A 16,154-nucleotide genomic window follows, 5' to 3' on the forward strand; every position below is an offset into this window, starting at 1 on the left:
CAGTTTTTCGAGGAGGTGACCAAGAGGATTGATGAGGGCAGGGCGATGGACGTTGTCTACATGGACTTTAGCAAGGCCTTTGACAAGGTCCCGCATAGTAGGCTGGTCCAGAAGGTTCAAACACATGGGATCTAGGGTGAGCTAGCCAATTGGATACAAAATTGGCTTGGTGATAGGAGGCAGAGGGTGATAGTGGAGGGTTGTTTTTCAGATTGGAGGCCGGTGACCAGTGGTGTGCCTCAGGGACTGGTGCTGGGCCCTCTGTTATTTGTCACATATATTAATGACTTGGATGTGAATGTAGTGGGGAATGATTAGTAAGTTTGCAAATGACACCAAAATTGATGGTATAGTGGACAGTGAAGAAGGTTGTCGAAGGTTACAACAGGATACAGATAAACTGGGAAAGTGGGCAAGGGATTGGCAAATGGAATTTAACGCAGACAAGTGTGAAGTGATGTATTTTGGGAAGTTAAACCAGGACAGGACATATACAGTGAATGACAGGGCCCTGGGGAGTGTTGTTGAGCAGAGAGACCTTGGGGTGCAAGTACATAGTTCCCTGAAAGTGGCAACACAGGTAGACAGGGTGAAGAAGGCGTATGGTATGCTTGCCTTCATCCGCCGAGGCACTGAGTACAAGAGTTGGGACGTCATGGTACAGTTGTATATAACGTTGGTTAGGCCGAATTTGGAGTACTGTGTGCAGTTCTGGTTGCCGCACGACAGGAAAGATGTGATTAAGCTAGAGAGGGTGCAGAAAAGATTCACATGGATGTTGCCTGGTTTGGAGGGCTTTAGTTATGAAGAGAGATTGGATAGGCTGAGTCTGTTTTCCCTGGAGTGCAGGAGGCTGAGAGGGGACATGATAGAGGTATATAAAATTATGACAGGCATAGATAGGGTAGATATCCAGAGTCTGTTTCCCATGTAGGGGCATAGATTTATGATGAGAGGGAGGAGGTTTAAAAGGGATCAAAGGGGTAAATTTTTCACACAAATTATAGTGGTTATCTGGAATGAGCTGCTTGAGGAGGTGGTGGAGGCAGGAACAGTAGCAACATTTAAGAGGGATCTGGACAGGTACATGAATGAGCAAGGCATAGAGGGATCTGGAATTATTGCAGGCAGGTGGGATTAGTAAAGATAGGTATTATGGTCGGCATGGACGCGGTGGGCCAAAGGGCCTGTTTCTATGCTGTATGACTCTATGACTCTAAGAAAATCTGCTGCCCTTACTTGGTCTGGCCTACATATGACTCCAGACCTACGGCAATGTGGTTGACTCTTAAATGCCCTCTGAAATGGCCTAGCGAGCCACTCAGTTATATCAAACTGCTACGAGGTCTAAAGAACAGAATGAAACCAAACAGACCACCCAGAATCAATTAATCAAGGGCAATAGGGATGGGCATTAAAAGCTAGCCTAGCCAGCGACACCCAAATCCCACAAAACAAACTTTTTCTAAAAGTTGAAAAAAAAGGAAAAAAGAATGAGTAAACTAGCCAGCAATGTAAAAACCGATTGGAAGAGCTTTTATAAGTATATCAAAAGGATGTAGCTAAAGTAAATTTTGGTCCCTTAGAAGTAGAGACAGGAGAAATGATCACGGCAAATAACGAAATGGTAGAGGCACTGAACTAATATTTTGTGTCACAAAAACAAGAAATGCTGGAATCACTCAGCAGGTCTGGCAGCATCTGTGGAAAGAGAAGCAGAGTTAACGTTTCGGGTCAGTGAAGGGTCTCTGGGAGAAACAATTTCTCATCTCTGTCTTAAATGGGCGCCTCCTTATTTTTAAACAGTGACCCCTATTTCTGGATTCTCCTACAAGAGGAACCATCCTTTCAACATCCACCCTGTCAAGACCCCTCAGGATCTTGGAGGTTTCAATCAAGTCACCTCTCACTCTTCTAAATTCCAGCGGATACAAACCTAACCTGACCAATCTTCCCTCGTCATACAGCCTATCCATTCCAGGTACCAGTCCAGTAAACCTTCTCTGTACTGCCTCCAACTCGTTTATACTCTTCCTTAAATAAGGAGACCAATACTGTACACGGTACTCCAGATATGGTCTCGCCAATGCTCTGTATAGCTGAAGCATAACCCCTCTACTTTTGTATTCAATTGCCCTCATGATAAATGATAACATTCTATTAGCTTTCCTAATTACGTGTTGAACCTGCATTTTAACCTTTTGCGATTCATGCACCAGGACACCCAGATCCCTCTGCATCTCAGAGCTCTGCAATCTCTCACCATTTAGATAATATGCTTCTTTTTTATTCTTCCTGCCAAAGTGGACAATTTCACACTTTCCCACATTATAATCCATTTCCCAGGTCTTTGCCCACTCACAACGTATCCATATCCCTTTGTAGCCCCCTTATGTCCTCTTCACATCTTACTTTCCTACCTATCTTTGTGTCATCAGCAAATTTAGCAACCATACCTTTAGTCCCTTCATTTAAGTGATTTATATAAATTGTAAAAAGTTGAGGCCCCAACATTGATCCCTGTGGCACACCACTCATTACATCTTGCCAACCAGAAAATGACCCATTTATGCCTACTCTCTGTTTCCTGTTAGCTAAATAATCTTCAATCCATGCCAATATGTTACCCCCCCCCCCTTTTATTTTCCACAATAACCTTTGATGTGGCGCCTTATCAAATGCCTTCTGGAAATCTAAGTACAATACATCCACCAGTTCCCCTTTATCCGCAGCACATGTAACTCCCTCAAAAGAACTCCCAATAAATTGGTTAAACATGATTTTCCTTTCACAAAACAATGTTGACTCTGCCTGATTACTTTGAATTTTTCTAAATGCCCTGCTATAACGTCTTTAATAATAGCTTCTAACATTTTCCCTAAGACAGATGTTAAGCCAACTCGCCTGCAGTTTCCTGATTTCTGCCTCCCTCCCTTTTTGACTAAAGGAATTACATGCGCTACTTTCCAAACTAACAGAACCTTCCCCGAATCTAGGGAATTTTGGAAAATTAAAACTAACGCATCAACTATCTCACTAGCCACATCTTTTAACACCCTAGGATGGAGTCCACCAGGACCCGGCGACTTGTCAGCCCACAGCTCCAACAGTTTGTTCAGTACCACTTCCCTGGTGATTGTAATTTTCTTGAATTCCTCCCTCCCTTCCATTTCCTGACCTACAGCTGATACTGGGATATTACTTGTATCCTCAATAGTGAAGACCGATGCAAAATATCTGTTCAATTCATCTGCCATCTCCTTATTATTCATTATTAATTCCCCAGACTCACTTTCTAAAGGACCAACGCTCACTTTAACTTTTTTCTTTTTTAAATATCTATAGAAACTCTTACTATCTGTCTTTATATTTCTCGCTAGTGTTTTCTCGTACTCTAATTTTACCTTCCTTATCAATCTTTTAGTCATTCTTTGCTGTTTTTAATATTCTGTCCATTCTTCTGACCTGCCTCCCATCTTGGCGCAAATATAGGCTTTTTCTTTAAGTGTGATACTATCTTTAACTGTTTTAGTTAATCACGGATGGCAGGTCCGACCCTTGGAATTTTTCATTCTCATTGAAATGTATCTATTCTGTGTATTCTGAAATATCCCCTTGAATGTCTGCCACTGCATCTCAATTGGCCTATCCCTTAACCTGATTTGCTAGTTCACTTTAGCTAGCTCTGCTTTCATGCCCTCATAATTGCCCTTATTTAAGTTTAAAATACTAGTCTTGGACCCACTCTTCTCTCCCTCAAACTGAATGTAAAATTCAACCATATTTAGATCGCAGCTACCTAGGGGCACCTTAACTATGAGGTCATTAATTAATCCTGTCTCATTGCACAATGCCAGGTCTAGTATAGCCTGCTCTTTAGTTGGCTCCAGAACGTATTGTTCAAAGAAATTATCCCAAAAACATTCTATGTACTCCTCATCTCGGCTACCTCTGCCCATCTGATTTTTCCAGTCTACATGTAGGTTAAAATCCCCATAATTATCGCTGTACCTTTCTGACAAGCTGCCATTATTTATTCCTTTATACCCCGTCCTACAGTGTGGTGAATGTTAGGTGGCCTATATAACACTCCCACAAGTGACTTCTTGCTTTATGATTTCTCATCTCTACCCAAACTGCTTCTACATCCTGGTCTCCTGAACTTAGGTCATCCCTCTCTATTGCGATAATACCATCATTAATTAACAGGGCCACCCCTTCACCTTTTCCTAGCTTCCTATCCTTCCTAAATGCCATGTACCAGTCAATATTCAGCTCCCAATCTACGTCATCCTGCAGCCATGTCTCAGTAATGACTATCAGATCGTTCTTATTTATTTCGATTTGCGCACTCAGTTTATCTGTATTGTTTCGAATGCTACGTGCATTCAGATACAGAGCCTTTAGTTTTGTCCTTTTATTGTTTTTGTAACTCTAGCCTTATCTGTTGATTTACTCTTAGATTTCTATGCTCTGTCCCTTCCTGTCACAGTCTGTTTTTCATTTCCCATATTAATACCTTTCTCTCTTGCCTGGTCTCTACTCCTTAATTTACCATATCTACCCGAATTTGATCCCTTGTCCTGATATTCAGTTTAAAACCCTCTCTACTTCCCCACTTATGCAGCTCACTAGAACACCGGCCCCAGCACGGTTCAGGTGTAGACCATCCCAACGGTACAGCACCACTTTCCCCAGTACTGGTGCCAGTGTGGAGTAGTGGAGTACCGCAAAGATCAGTGCTGGGACCTCAGCAATTTACAATCTATATTCATGACTTAGATGAAGAGACAGAGGGCTGGACTAATTAAAAGAACCATGACGACTCTCCAACATGCGGCTCGCCCATTTTTCTCGCCCGCCACCGCTTTCATACCAATTTCAGCCCAGAGTAATGTGTCTAAGTTTGTTGATGATACAAAGGCAGTTGGAAAGTTAAGCTGTGGGGAGGACATAGAAAGGCTGCAGAGAGATATAGACAGTTTATATTCGTGGGCAACAAGATGGCAGATGGAATATAATGTAGGGAAGTGTGAAGTTATTCACTTTGGTCGTAAGAATAGAAAAGCAGAATATTTTTTAAAAGGTGTGAAACTTGCAAGTGTTGAGGTTCAGAGACTTGGGTGTGCTTCTGCAAGGAACACAGAAAGTTAACATGCAGGAACAGCAAGCAATTAGGAAGGCAAATAGTATGATGGCCTTTATTGCAAGAGGATTGGAGTACCGGAATAAGGTAGTATTGCTACAATCGTACAAGGTTTTGGTGAGGCTACATCTCGAGCACAATAGGCAATTCACTCCACGTGATATCAAGAAACAACTAAAGGCACTAAATACTGCAAAGGCTATGGGCCCTGACAACATTCCGGCAATAGTACTGCAGACTTGTGCTCCAGCACAAGCCACACCCGTAGCCAAGCTGTTTCAATACAGCTACAACACTGGCATCTACCCGGCAATGTGGAAAGTTGCCCAGGTATGTCCTGTGCACAAAAAGCAGGACAAATCCAACCCGGCCAATTACCCCCCTATCAGTCTACTCCCGATCATTAGCAAAGTGATGGAAGGGGTCATCAACAGTGCTGCTATCAGGCGTCAGTTGCTCAACAATAACCTACTCAGTGACACTCAGTTTGGGTTCTACCAGGGCTGCTCAGCTCCTGACCTCATTACAGCCTTGGTCCAAACATGGACAAAAGAGTTGAACTCCAGAGGTGAGGAGAGAGTGATTGCCCTTGACATCAAGGCAGCATTTGACCAAGTATCGCATCAAGGAGCCCTTGAAAAACTGGAGTCAATGGGAATCAGGGGGAAAACTCTCTTCTGGTTGGTGTCAAACCTAGCACAAAGGTTGTGGTTGTTGGAGGTCAATCATCTCTATCTCAGGACATCACTGCAGGAGTTCCTCAGGGTAGTATCCAAGGCCCAAACATCTTTAGCTGCTTCATCAATGACCTCCCCTCCATCATAAGGTCAGAAGTGGAGATGTTCGCTGATGATTGCACAGTGTTCAGCACCATTCGCAACTCCTCAGATACTGAAGCAGCCATGTCAAGATCAGCAAGACCGAGACAACATCCAGGTTTGGACTGATAAGTGGCAAGTAACATTCACCACACACAGGTGCCAGGCAATGACCATTTCAAACAAGAGAGGAGATATTACCCCAGAGAGAATCTAACCATCTCCCTTTGACATTTAACAGCATTACCATCATGAAATCCCCCACCATCAACATCCTGGGGGGTCACCATTGACCAGGAGCTGAACTGGACTAGCCACATAAATGCTGTGGCTACAAGAACAGGCCAGAGGCTGGAAATTCTGTGGCCAGTAACAAACCTCCTGACTCCACAATTCCTGTCCACCATCTACAAGGCACAAGTCGGAGGTGTGATGGAATACTCTCCACTTGCTTGGATGAGTGCAGCTCCAACAACACTCAAGAAGCTCAACAACATCCATGACAAAGCAGCCCACTTAACTGACACCTCATCCACCACCTTCAAAATTCACTCCCTTCACCAGCAACGCACAGTGGCAGCAGTGTGTACCATATACAAGATGCACTGTAGCAACTCACCAAGGCTCCTTCGACAGCACCTTCCAAACCTGCGACCTCTGACACTTAGAAGGACAAGGGCCGTAGATGCATGGGAACACCACTACCTGCAAGTTCCCCTCCAAGTCACACACCAACCTGACTTGGAACTATATCGCTGTTCCTTCACTGTCGCTGTATCAAAATCCTGGGACTCCCTTCTTACCAGCACTGTTGGTGTACCTACAGCCCAAGGACTGCAGTGGGATAAGAAGGCACCTCACCACCACTTTCTCACGAGCAATTAGGGATGGGCAATAAATGCTGTCCTAGCCAGCGATACCCACATCCCCCAAATGAATAAATATTAAAAAAAAGTTTGGTTTCCACATTTAAGAAAGGATAGATTTGCATTGGAAGCGGTACAGCGGTTCACTAAATTGGTCCCTGGGATGAAGGGGTTGTCTGATGATGAGAGGCTGAGTAAATTGAGCCTATATTCGCTGGGGTTTATAGTCATAGAGTTATACAACACACAAACAGGCCCTTCAGCCCATCGTTTCTGGGCCAGCAATCAAGCACCTAACTAACTGTTCTAATCCATTTTCCAGCACTTGGCCCGTTATCTTGCATGCTATGGCGTTTCAAGTGCTCAACTAAATACTTCTTAAATGTTGTGAGTGTTCCTGCCTCTACCACCCCTTCAGGTAGTGTGTTCCAGATTCCAACCACCCTCTGGGTGAAAAAGGTTTTCCTCAAATCCCCTCTAAACCTCCTGCCCATTACCTTAAATCTATGCCCCCCTGCTTATTGATCCCTCCGCTAAGGGAAAAAGTTTCTTCCTATCTATCTTATCAATGCCCCTCATAATTTTGTATACCTCAATCAGGTCCCCCTCAGCCTTCTCTGCTCTAAGGAAAACAACCCGAGCCTATCCAGTCTCTCTTCACAGCTGAAATGCTCCAGCCCAGGCAACATCCTGGTGAATCTCCTCTGCACCCTCTCCAGTGCAATCAAATCCTTCCTATAGTGCGGTGACCAGAACTGTACACAGTACTCCAGCTGTGGCTTAATAGCATTTTATACAGCTCCATCATAATCTCCTTGTTCTTATATTCTATGCCTCAGCTAATAAAGGCAAGTATCCCATATGCCTTCCTAACCACCTTATCTACCTATGCTGCTGCCTTCAGTGATCTATGGACAAATACACCAAGGTCCCTCTGACCCTCTGTACTTCCTAGGGTCCTACCATCCATTGTATATTCCCTTGCCTTGTTAGTCCTCCCAAAATGCATCACCTCACATTTCTCAGCATTAAATTCCATTTGCCACAGCTCTGCCCATCTTACCAGCCCATCTATATCGTCCTGCAATCTAAGGCTTTTCTCCTCACTATTTACGACACCACCAATTTTCGTGTCATCTGCAAACTTACTGATCATACCTCCTATATTCATGTCGAAATCGTTAATGTACACCGCAAACAGAAAGGGTCCCTGTGGTACACCACTGGTCACAGGCTTCCACTCGCAAAAACAACCCTCAACCATCACCCTCTGCCTCCTGGCACTAAGCCAATTTTGGATCCAATTTACCAAACTGCCCTGGATCCCATGGGCTCTTACCTTCTTAACCAATCTCCCATGCGGGACCTTATCAAAAGCCTTACTGAAGTCCATGTAGACTACATCAACTGCTTTACCCTCATCTATACAGCTAGTCACCACCTCGAAAAATTCAATCAAGTTAGTTAGACACGATCTCCACTTGACAAAGCCGTGCTGACTATCCCTGATTAATCCCTGCCTCTCCAAGTGGATATTAATCGTGTCCCTCAGAATTTTTCCAATAGTTTCCCGTCCACTAATGTTAGATTCACTGGCCTGTAATTACCTGGTTTATCCCTGCTCCCCTTCTTGAATAATGGTACCACATTCGCTGTCCTCCAGTCCTCTGGTACCTCTCCTGTGGCAAGAGAGGATTTGAAAATTTGTGTCAGAGACCCTGCTATTTCCTCCCTTGCCTCACCTAACACCCTGGGATACCTCCCATCTGGGCCTGGGGATTTATCCACTTTTAAGCCCACCAAAACAGCTAATACTTCCTCCCTTTCAATGCTAATTTGTTCAAGTATATCACAATCCCCCTCCCTGATCTCTACACCGACATCGTCCTTCTCCATAGTGAACACAGATGAAAAGTAATCATTTAAAACCTCACTTATGTCCTCCAGCTCCACATACAGATTGCCACTTTGGTCCCTAATGGGCTCTACTCTTACCCTCTTGCCCTTAATATACTTATTAAACGCCTTGGGATAGTCCTTTATCTTGCCTGCCAGTGTTTTTTCATGTCCCCTCTTCACTCTCCTAATTACATTTTGGCTGCGTTTGCTGACAACGCAATCACCAGGTGGCACAGTGCTTGCAGATGTGCAAATGCAGGCTCTTCAACTGGAACGTTGGTGTCTGCAACGTTCAGGGGCGCATGCGCGGGATGACATCACTGCGCAGCGCCAACATCATAGCGTATCCGCACCTGATCCATCTTGGCGCATGCGTGATAACGCATCATCGGGTATCCAGCCCCCCACTCGGCCTGAGCAAGTGGCTGAATGGGGGACTTTGAGGCTGGACCATTCACCCCCCTCTCTCCAGGCCTTGACGCTTCCTCCCCTCAGCCGCTCGCTACAGATCTCACTGCTCCCCCCCCGCTCACCTGCCCGATTGTTTCCCCACTCCTTGATTCGTGCCACCCTGCTCTCCGGCTGCTCGCTCCCCGCTTTCCCGCCCTCCCTCCAGCTGCTAGCTCCAGGCCGGGCTGCTTCCCTCCTCTCGTCCACTCGCTGCTATGTCGCCCCATCACCCCTTGCTTCTTTGGGTGGCGCGTGGAGACCGATCAAACGTGAGAGCGAATGGCTGAGAGGAGGGAAGCGGCGCGGCCTGGAGCTAGTGGCTGGAGGGGGGTGTGCGGGGAGCGGGGAACAATTGGGTAGGGGAGTCGGGAGCAGCGAGATCTGGAGCGAGCGGCTGAGGGGGGGAAGCAGCCGTTGGGCAGGGGAAGAAAGCGAGGGGCAGAAAGCTATTAGTGGGTGATGATCAGTCATATAATCAAATCACAATAATGAATTGTCAGCACACATTGTACTCGGCCCGATTTTCTTTTCCATCCATCAGGGTGCCCATTCACTATCGTCTAGGAAATGCAATCATAAAATTCCTTTTGCATTTAATAGGATTACTAGAATATTAAATGGATCTGAGGATTACAGTTAGTACCCTATAAGTACGTAGCATATTACTGGGCTTCCATCCAACTTAATGTAAGGTTAGTTTGCTAGAACGATCTAACCATCAGCATTTCCTGTGAGAAATTGAGCAGTGTCACCTTTAATTCTGGCAGCTGCCACTTATTCCTGGCAAGATGTAGCTGTGCATGTGTGCAACTTGGCACACTCTGATGATGTCAGCGGACCACTGCGTTGTGAGGAATCACTTTGTTACTTTTTTAAGTATCCCTCTACACTTTTTATACTCCTCTAGGGCCTCCACTGTTTTCAGTCCTCTGAATCTGCCATAAGCTGCCTTTTTTTCCCTTATTCAATCCTCTATATCCCTTGACCTCCAGGGTTCCCTGAACTTGTTGGTCCTACCCTACACCTTTACGGGAACATGTTGGCCCCGAACTCTCACCATTTCCTTTTTGAATGACTCCCACTGGTCTGATGTAGACTTTCCTACAAGTAGCTGCTCGCAGTCCACTTTGGCCAGACCCTGTTTTATCATATTGAAATCTGCATTGCCCCAATTCAGTACCTTTGTTTCCAGTCCCTCTAAATCCTGTTCCATAACTGCCTTAAATCTTACAGAGTTATGGTCACTATCCCCGAAATGCTCCCCCACTGACATTTCTACCACTTGTCCGGCTTCATTCTCTAGGATTAGGTCCAGTACCGCCCCTTCTCTTGTAGGACTTTCTACGTACTGGCTCAGAAAGCTCTCCTGTATGCACTTTAGGAATTCTGCCCCCTTTAAGCCTTTTACACTAAGACTACCCCAATTAATATTGGGAAAGTTGAAATCCCCTACTATTATTGATACACCTCTGAGATTTGCCTACACATCTGCTCCTCTATCTCTCCCTGACTGTTTGGAGGCCTGTAGTACACTCCCAGCCACGTGACTGCCCCCTTTTTGTTTTTAAGTTCTACCCATATGGCCTCATTTGAGGAACCTTTTAAGATATCATCTTTTCTTACTGCAGTAATTGACTCCTTGATCAACAGTGCAATGCCACCTCCTCTTTTACACTCTCCCCTGTCATGCCTGAAGATTCTATACCCTGGAATATTGAGCTGCCAATTCTGCCTCTCCCTCAACCATGTCTCTGTGATAGCAATAATATCATATTCCCATGTGTTAATCAATGCCCTTAATTCATCTGCCTTACCAGTAAGACTCCTTGCGTTAAAATAGATGCAATGCAGCCTTGTATTATGCGCTTGTGTCTTAACAGGTCTATATTTGCTCTGCCTTCCAGACGGACTTAGTTTCTCTCCTATATTTGACTGTGCATCACCCCCTACTGTACCTCCACTCTGTATCCCATCCCCCTGCCAAATTAGTTTTAACCCCCCCCCCCCCCCAACAGCACTAGCAAACCTCCCAGCATGGATGTTGGTCTCGTTCCAGTTCAGGTGCAACCCGTCCAACTTGTACAGGTCCCACCTTCACCAAAATCAGACTCATTAATCCAGGAATATAAAGCCCTCCCTCCTGCACCATCCCCTAAGCCACACATTCATCTGCTTTATCCTATTCCTATACTCACTAGCACGTGGCACCGGGAGTAATCTAGAGATTACAACCTTTGAGGTCCTGTTTTTTAATCTGCTACCCAGCTCCCTAAATTCCTGTTGCAGGACTTCATCCCTCTTTCTACCTATGTCATTGGTACCAACGTGAACCACGCCCTCTGACTGTTCACTCTCCCCCTTCAGATTGTCCTGTAGCCGCTCCGTGACATCCTTAACCCCAGCACCAGGAAGGCAACATACCATCCTGGACTCACGTTTGCGGCCACAGAAATGCCTATCTGTACCCCTTACGCTAGAAACCCCTATCACTATAGCTCTCCCACTCTTTTTCCTCCCTTCCTGTGCAGCTGAGCCACCTGTTGTGCTGCAGACTTGACCCTTGCTGCATTCCCCTGAGAAGCTATCTCCCTCAACAGTATCCAAAGCGGAAAATATGTTAGACAGGGAGATGGACCCAAGAGACTCCTGCATTACCTGCCTAGTACTTCTACTCTGCCTAGCGGTCACCCATTCCCTTTCTGCCTGAGTAGTCTTTACCTGCGGTGTGACCACCTCCCTGTATGTGCTATCCACGATGATCTCAGCCTCGCGGCTGCTCCACAGTGTCCCCAACCGCCGCTCCAGATCCAAAACGTGGATTTCAAGTCACTGCAGCTGGAGACACTTCCTGCACACGTGTTCGCCCTGGACACTGGAAGTGTACCAGACATCCCACATTGCACAGGAGGAGCACTCCATGCTGCCAAGCTGCCCTGCCATGACTTACCCTTAATTTATTCCCTTAAATTACCCAAAAATTAGATTATTTACACTAGGGACCTTGATTCCCTAAAAGAAACTACCTACTATATTAAAAAAAACTGTGGACCTTTCTCTTTACTTTGGTTACTTACCCAGCTATTTAGTGTTATTCCCTAACTGCAGTTACTCACCAACCAATCACCTTGCAACTTTCCTGTGATGTCACTGTTGACTTTTTTTTAAGAAGAATGAAATGTGATTTCATTGAAACATATAAGATTCTAAAGGAGCTGGATAGGCTAGACACTGAGAGATTGTTTCCGCTGGTAGAGGAATCTAAAACACGGGGCACAGTTTCAGGATAAGGGGCCGATCATTTAGAACTGCGATGAGGAGAAATTACTTCACTCAAAGGGTCGTGAATCTTTGGAATTCTCTATCCAAGAGGGTTGTGGATGCCCTATTGTTGAATACATTTAAGGCTGCGATAGACAGAATTTTGGTCTCTCAGTGAAAGAAGGGATATGGCAAGCAGGCAGGAAAGTGGAGCTGAATTCTAAGATCAGCCATGATCGTCTTGAATGGCGGAGCAGGCTCGATGGGCCATATGGTCTACACCTGCTCCGAACTGTTCCATCAGCTGGCTTGCAAACTGCACCTCTCCTAGCATTAGAGTGTAGAAATAGAAACTATAGTGTCAGAATAAGGGGTCGGCTATTTAGGACTGAGATGAGGGGAAATTTCTTCAATTAGAGGGTTGTGAATCTTTGGAATTCACTACCCAGAGGGCTGAGGAGGCTCAGTCGTCGAGTATATTCAAAACTGAGATTGATAAATTTTTGGGCACTAAGGGAATAAAGGGTTACGGGTTAGGCAGGAAAGTGGAGTTGATGTAAAGTTCAGGCATGATCTTATTGAATGGTGGAACAGGCGTGAGGGGCTCTATGTCCTACTCCTGCTCCTATTTCTTTTGTTCTTTTGACAATTACCACTATCTCTAGATGCCACATGATCTACAAAATCATGCAACCCTTTGCAGACTTCAGCATGAGCCAGCTCACCTGGAGTTTTTCCTCCAATCGCCAATGGTCCTGTATGTCCACCCTGTGACAATGACAAAAGACAGGGGAAAAGAGAACCCCAAGATCCAGCCAAATATTATGGGAGGAGGACTACTGACTGGTGCAGAGACAGACCCTAACTACTATCAGATACAACAAAAGTCACAACCAATGCAAGGTTTTATATATACACATACTGCACCCATGTTCAAGCTCCACAAATGTAATTCCTTCATACCAGACAATGCTGGATAGGCCAGAAAAGCACCCTGCTCCACTTACTGTTGTCATGTGTCTGCATTCAGTTATTGGGGACTAAGTTTGGGCGACCAGAGGCACTGAGCTTGGCTTATCCACTCCCTTCCACAATCAGCAGGTTAACACAGCTCCCACAGCTAGCTGCAAAAAGCTGATTCTCCACTCTGTGGCAAAGTGAAATCCTCCCTACAAATAACATATGGCTTCAGCATAGGTGAAAATGATCACAAACAGAATGAGTGTTGTTTCCACTTCTGGCTGGTACCAATGACATAGAGAGAGCAGAAATTGAGGTCCTATGGTCATATTTTCAGGAGCTCGGGATCTCTGGAGGACCTCAAAGGTAGTAAGCTCTGGATTACTCCCAGCGGCACGTGCGCGCAAGAGTAGAAATAGGAAGACAGGGTGGGTCAATGCATGACTTGAGGCATGGTGCAGTAGGATGGGCTTCAGATTCTTGGAATATTAAGACCAGTTCTGGAGTAGAAGGTATCTAGAAGGCAGATGGGATGGGTTGCACCTCAACAGGACTGGGACCAATGTCCTCGCGGGAGAAGTGAAAGTGTTGGATAGTACTAGAGAAGAAAGTAGTAACATATTAGACAGGAGTAGACTAACAAGAACTAAGAGGAATACAAAGATAGGTTTACAATGCACATATGTAAATGCACAAAGTGTGGTGAATAATGTTATGGACAAGTGGTAAGGGATGTGGGTGGTTCCCACTGTTCATCTCCCAACTAACCATAATCGTATTTTGTATAAAATGATGAGTTAGTCCCCAAGTGTTTATTAGGGTCAAATAAACAGACAAATGGCAGGTTTTCTCATAGGTTAAAAAATTAACTATTTATTTTTACAGAATTCCCAAAATGGTCACAACCTCACTGTTGCGAGTGCTTCCTTTTCTTTTGTTCAATTTTGAGGATTTCTGTTTTAAAACTGAAAAGGAGTTCTTTGTTTTTTTTAACAAGGGTCACTGAGAGGTCTGGATTGTAAACAGTCACTGGAAGGCACCTGTTTTCAGATAAATACCCAGCAAAGGTTTTTTTTTGACTTGGACAAGGATGTTTATGAAGATGTTGCAGGTCAAGATTTACAGGGGTCAGGAGGCTTGATTCTTGTGACATTGTTTTTGGTTTTGTTTTGAATAGTGAGTTGGGATATGGACAGTGTTAAAAAGACAGTTGAAGAAAACTTGCCAAGGGAGCAAACCCCACCTCAGCTTGTCCCAGCAACTTGAAAAGCCTGCCAGTTTTCCATCACTTTGAGAAGCACCGAGAAGCAAGTGTATGAAACAGACTGAAAGTGTTGCTGCATTTTTCCTGGAAAGTCTGCCCAAACTGATCTTCAACATTGCCTGACAAGAACTGTTCCAGGAAGATCCCATTGACAGCCGTCTATACGTCTTTGGGACGCCAAACCAAACAAAAAGGACACCTAACATCTTTTCATATTTTCTCTTTTTTCTTCAAGAATTAGCAAATATTCCTTCAACGTATTTTTTTCTGCGTTATTTTTGTAATAGAGCTCTAAAGAGTAAATCTCTATTTTTTTCAGTTAACCAGTGTATGTGTATGTAAGGGGCTAAGGGGAAAAAATGAATTTTTATATTTCGATCTGTGTGTTTATGCTCTGCTTCATTACTGGTTGCCATGCAGACCCCCCCCACACCCCCCCCCCCCCCACCACCTGCCAAGAAAGAGGCACATTAATTTTGTCATATGAACATTAATTTGAAAACTGTTGCTGAAGTGAAGAAAAGCCTTGTTTGATAAAGAAATCACCAAGCCCTCGGCTGGAAAGACATTTGCATATTAACAGACAATACTTGTGGAGACAAAGGGGTTACTTCCCTTATCCAATTTAACCCACAATGGACTTTGAGCATCAGACATTGAAGGTGAGGGAGCTCAAATTTCAGGATGACTGCTGGGATGGCCTAATCCACAAACAGACGTGGTCAGACCAGCTGATCATGTGACTAGCATGCTTGGCAACCTGTTTTTTCTAAATTGTACAAATAGTTTTGAACAGAGATACTGCAGTATGCTCCTGGACTGAAGAAGACCTCTCCTGTCTGGCTCGCCCTCTCTTTCTCATGGAACTCCAAATCTACTGAAGACACATGAAACCCAAGAGAGAAGTCTCCGACAAGTTTAAGAAGAATACTGGGCCCCAACGAAGAGCAAGATTTACCTACAATCAAGGATTCTACAGGGAGCTCGAAGAACCGTAACAAAAACTCTCTTCAGAGATTGCTTCAAACTTTTCCACTTTATTTTTCTTCTGCTCTTTTCTGTCTCTATCTGCATGTATGTATCCTGTATGCATGCTAGCGTGGGCGCGTGATGTAGGCCTTAACTGAATTAGAGTTTAAGTTTAATAAAGTTCAACCTTTTTTCTTTAAACCTAAGAAAACCTGTCTGACTAATTTCTTTGCCCTATAATTGGAAGTTAGTGAACAAGGATTCACCAAGAGTGAACTAAAAACACGGTGTGTTTAAAATTAAACCCTGTTACGGTAAGACCAGGTGAAGGCTGAGAGGGAACCCCAGACCCCTTTCTCACTTGGTCATAACACTGGTTAAGACTTGTTTTATAAGAAACTGATAATTTTGTTGTTTATTAAATAAACCTGGTTGGTATGTTTTATTCTGGGATAAAAATAGAGTCTATGATTGACTGCATTGGTAAAAAATTTAAATAGATGTTGTGACCTGTGGAGAGGTGA

The 16,154-nt window shown here is 44.6% G+C and overlaps 1 protein-coding gene across 1 annotated transcript in view; it reads right to left on the reverse strand.

The window, feature by feature from the left end:
* Nucleotides 1–16,154, reverse strand: part of obscnb (obscurin, cytoskeletal calmodulin and titin-interacting RhoGEF b) — an 868,128-nt gene that overhangs the window by 576,875 nt on the left and 275,099 nt on the right. The window contains exons 56-61 of the mRNA XM_068053434.1: nucleotides 14,641–14,889; nucleotides 13,941–13,995; nucleotides 13,091–13,205; nucleotides 12,297–12,333; nucleotides 11,206–11,271; nucleotides 4,835–4,962 (exon numbers count right to left, since the gene is read on the reverse strand). Of these exons, the coding sequence (XP_067909535.1) occupies nucleotides 4,835–4,962; nucleotides 11,206–11,271; nucleotides 12,297–12,333; nucleotides 13,091–13,205; nucleotides 13,941–13,995; nucleotides 14,641–14,889 (650 nt within the window). The remainder of the gene's footprint in view (nucleotides 1–4,834; nucleotides 4,963–11,205; nucleotides 11,272–12,296; nucleotides 12,334–13,090; nucleotides 13,206–13,940; nucleotides 13,996–14,640; nucleotides 14,890–16,154) is intronic.

The sequence above is a fragment of the Heterodontus francisci genome, chromosome 2 (genome assembly GCF_036365525.1).
Source record: "Heterodontus francisci isolate sHetFra1 chromosome 2, sHetFra1.hap1, whole genome shotgun sequence".
In the NCBI taxonomy this organism is placed as follows: domain Eukaryota; kingdom Metazoa; phylum Chordata; class Chondrichthyes; order Heterodontiformes; family Heterodontidae; genus Heterodontus; species Heterodontus francisci.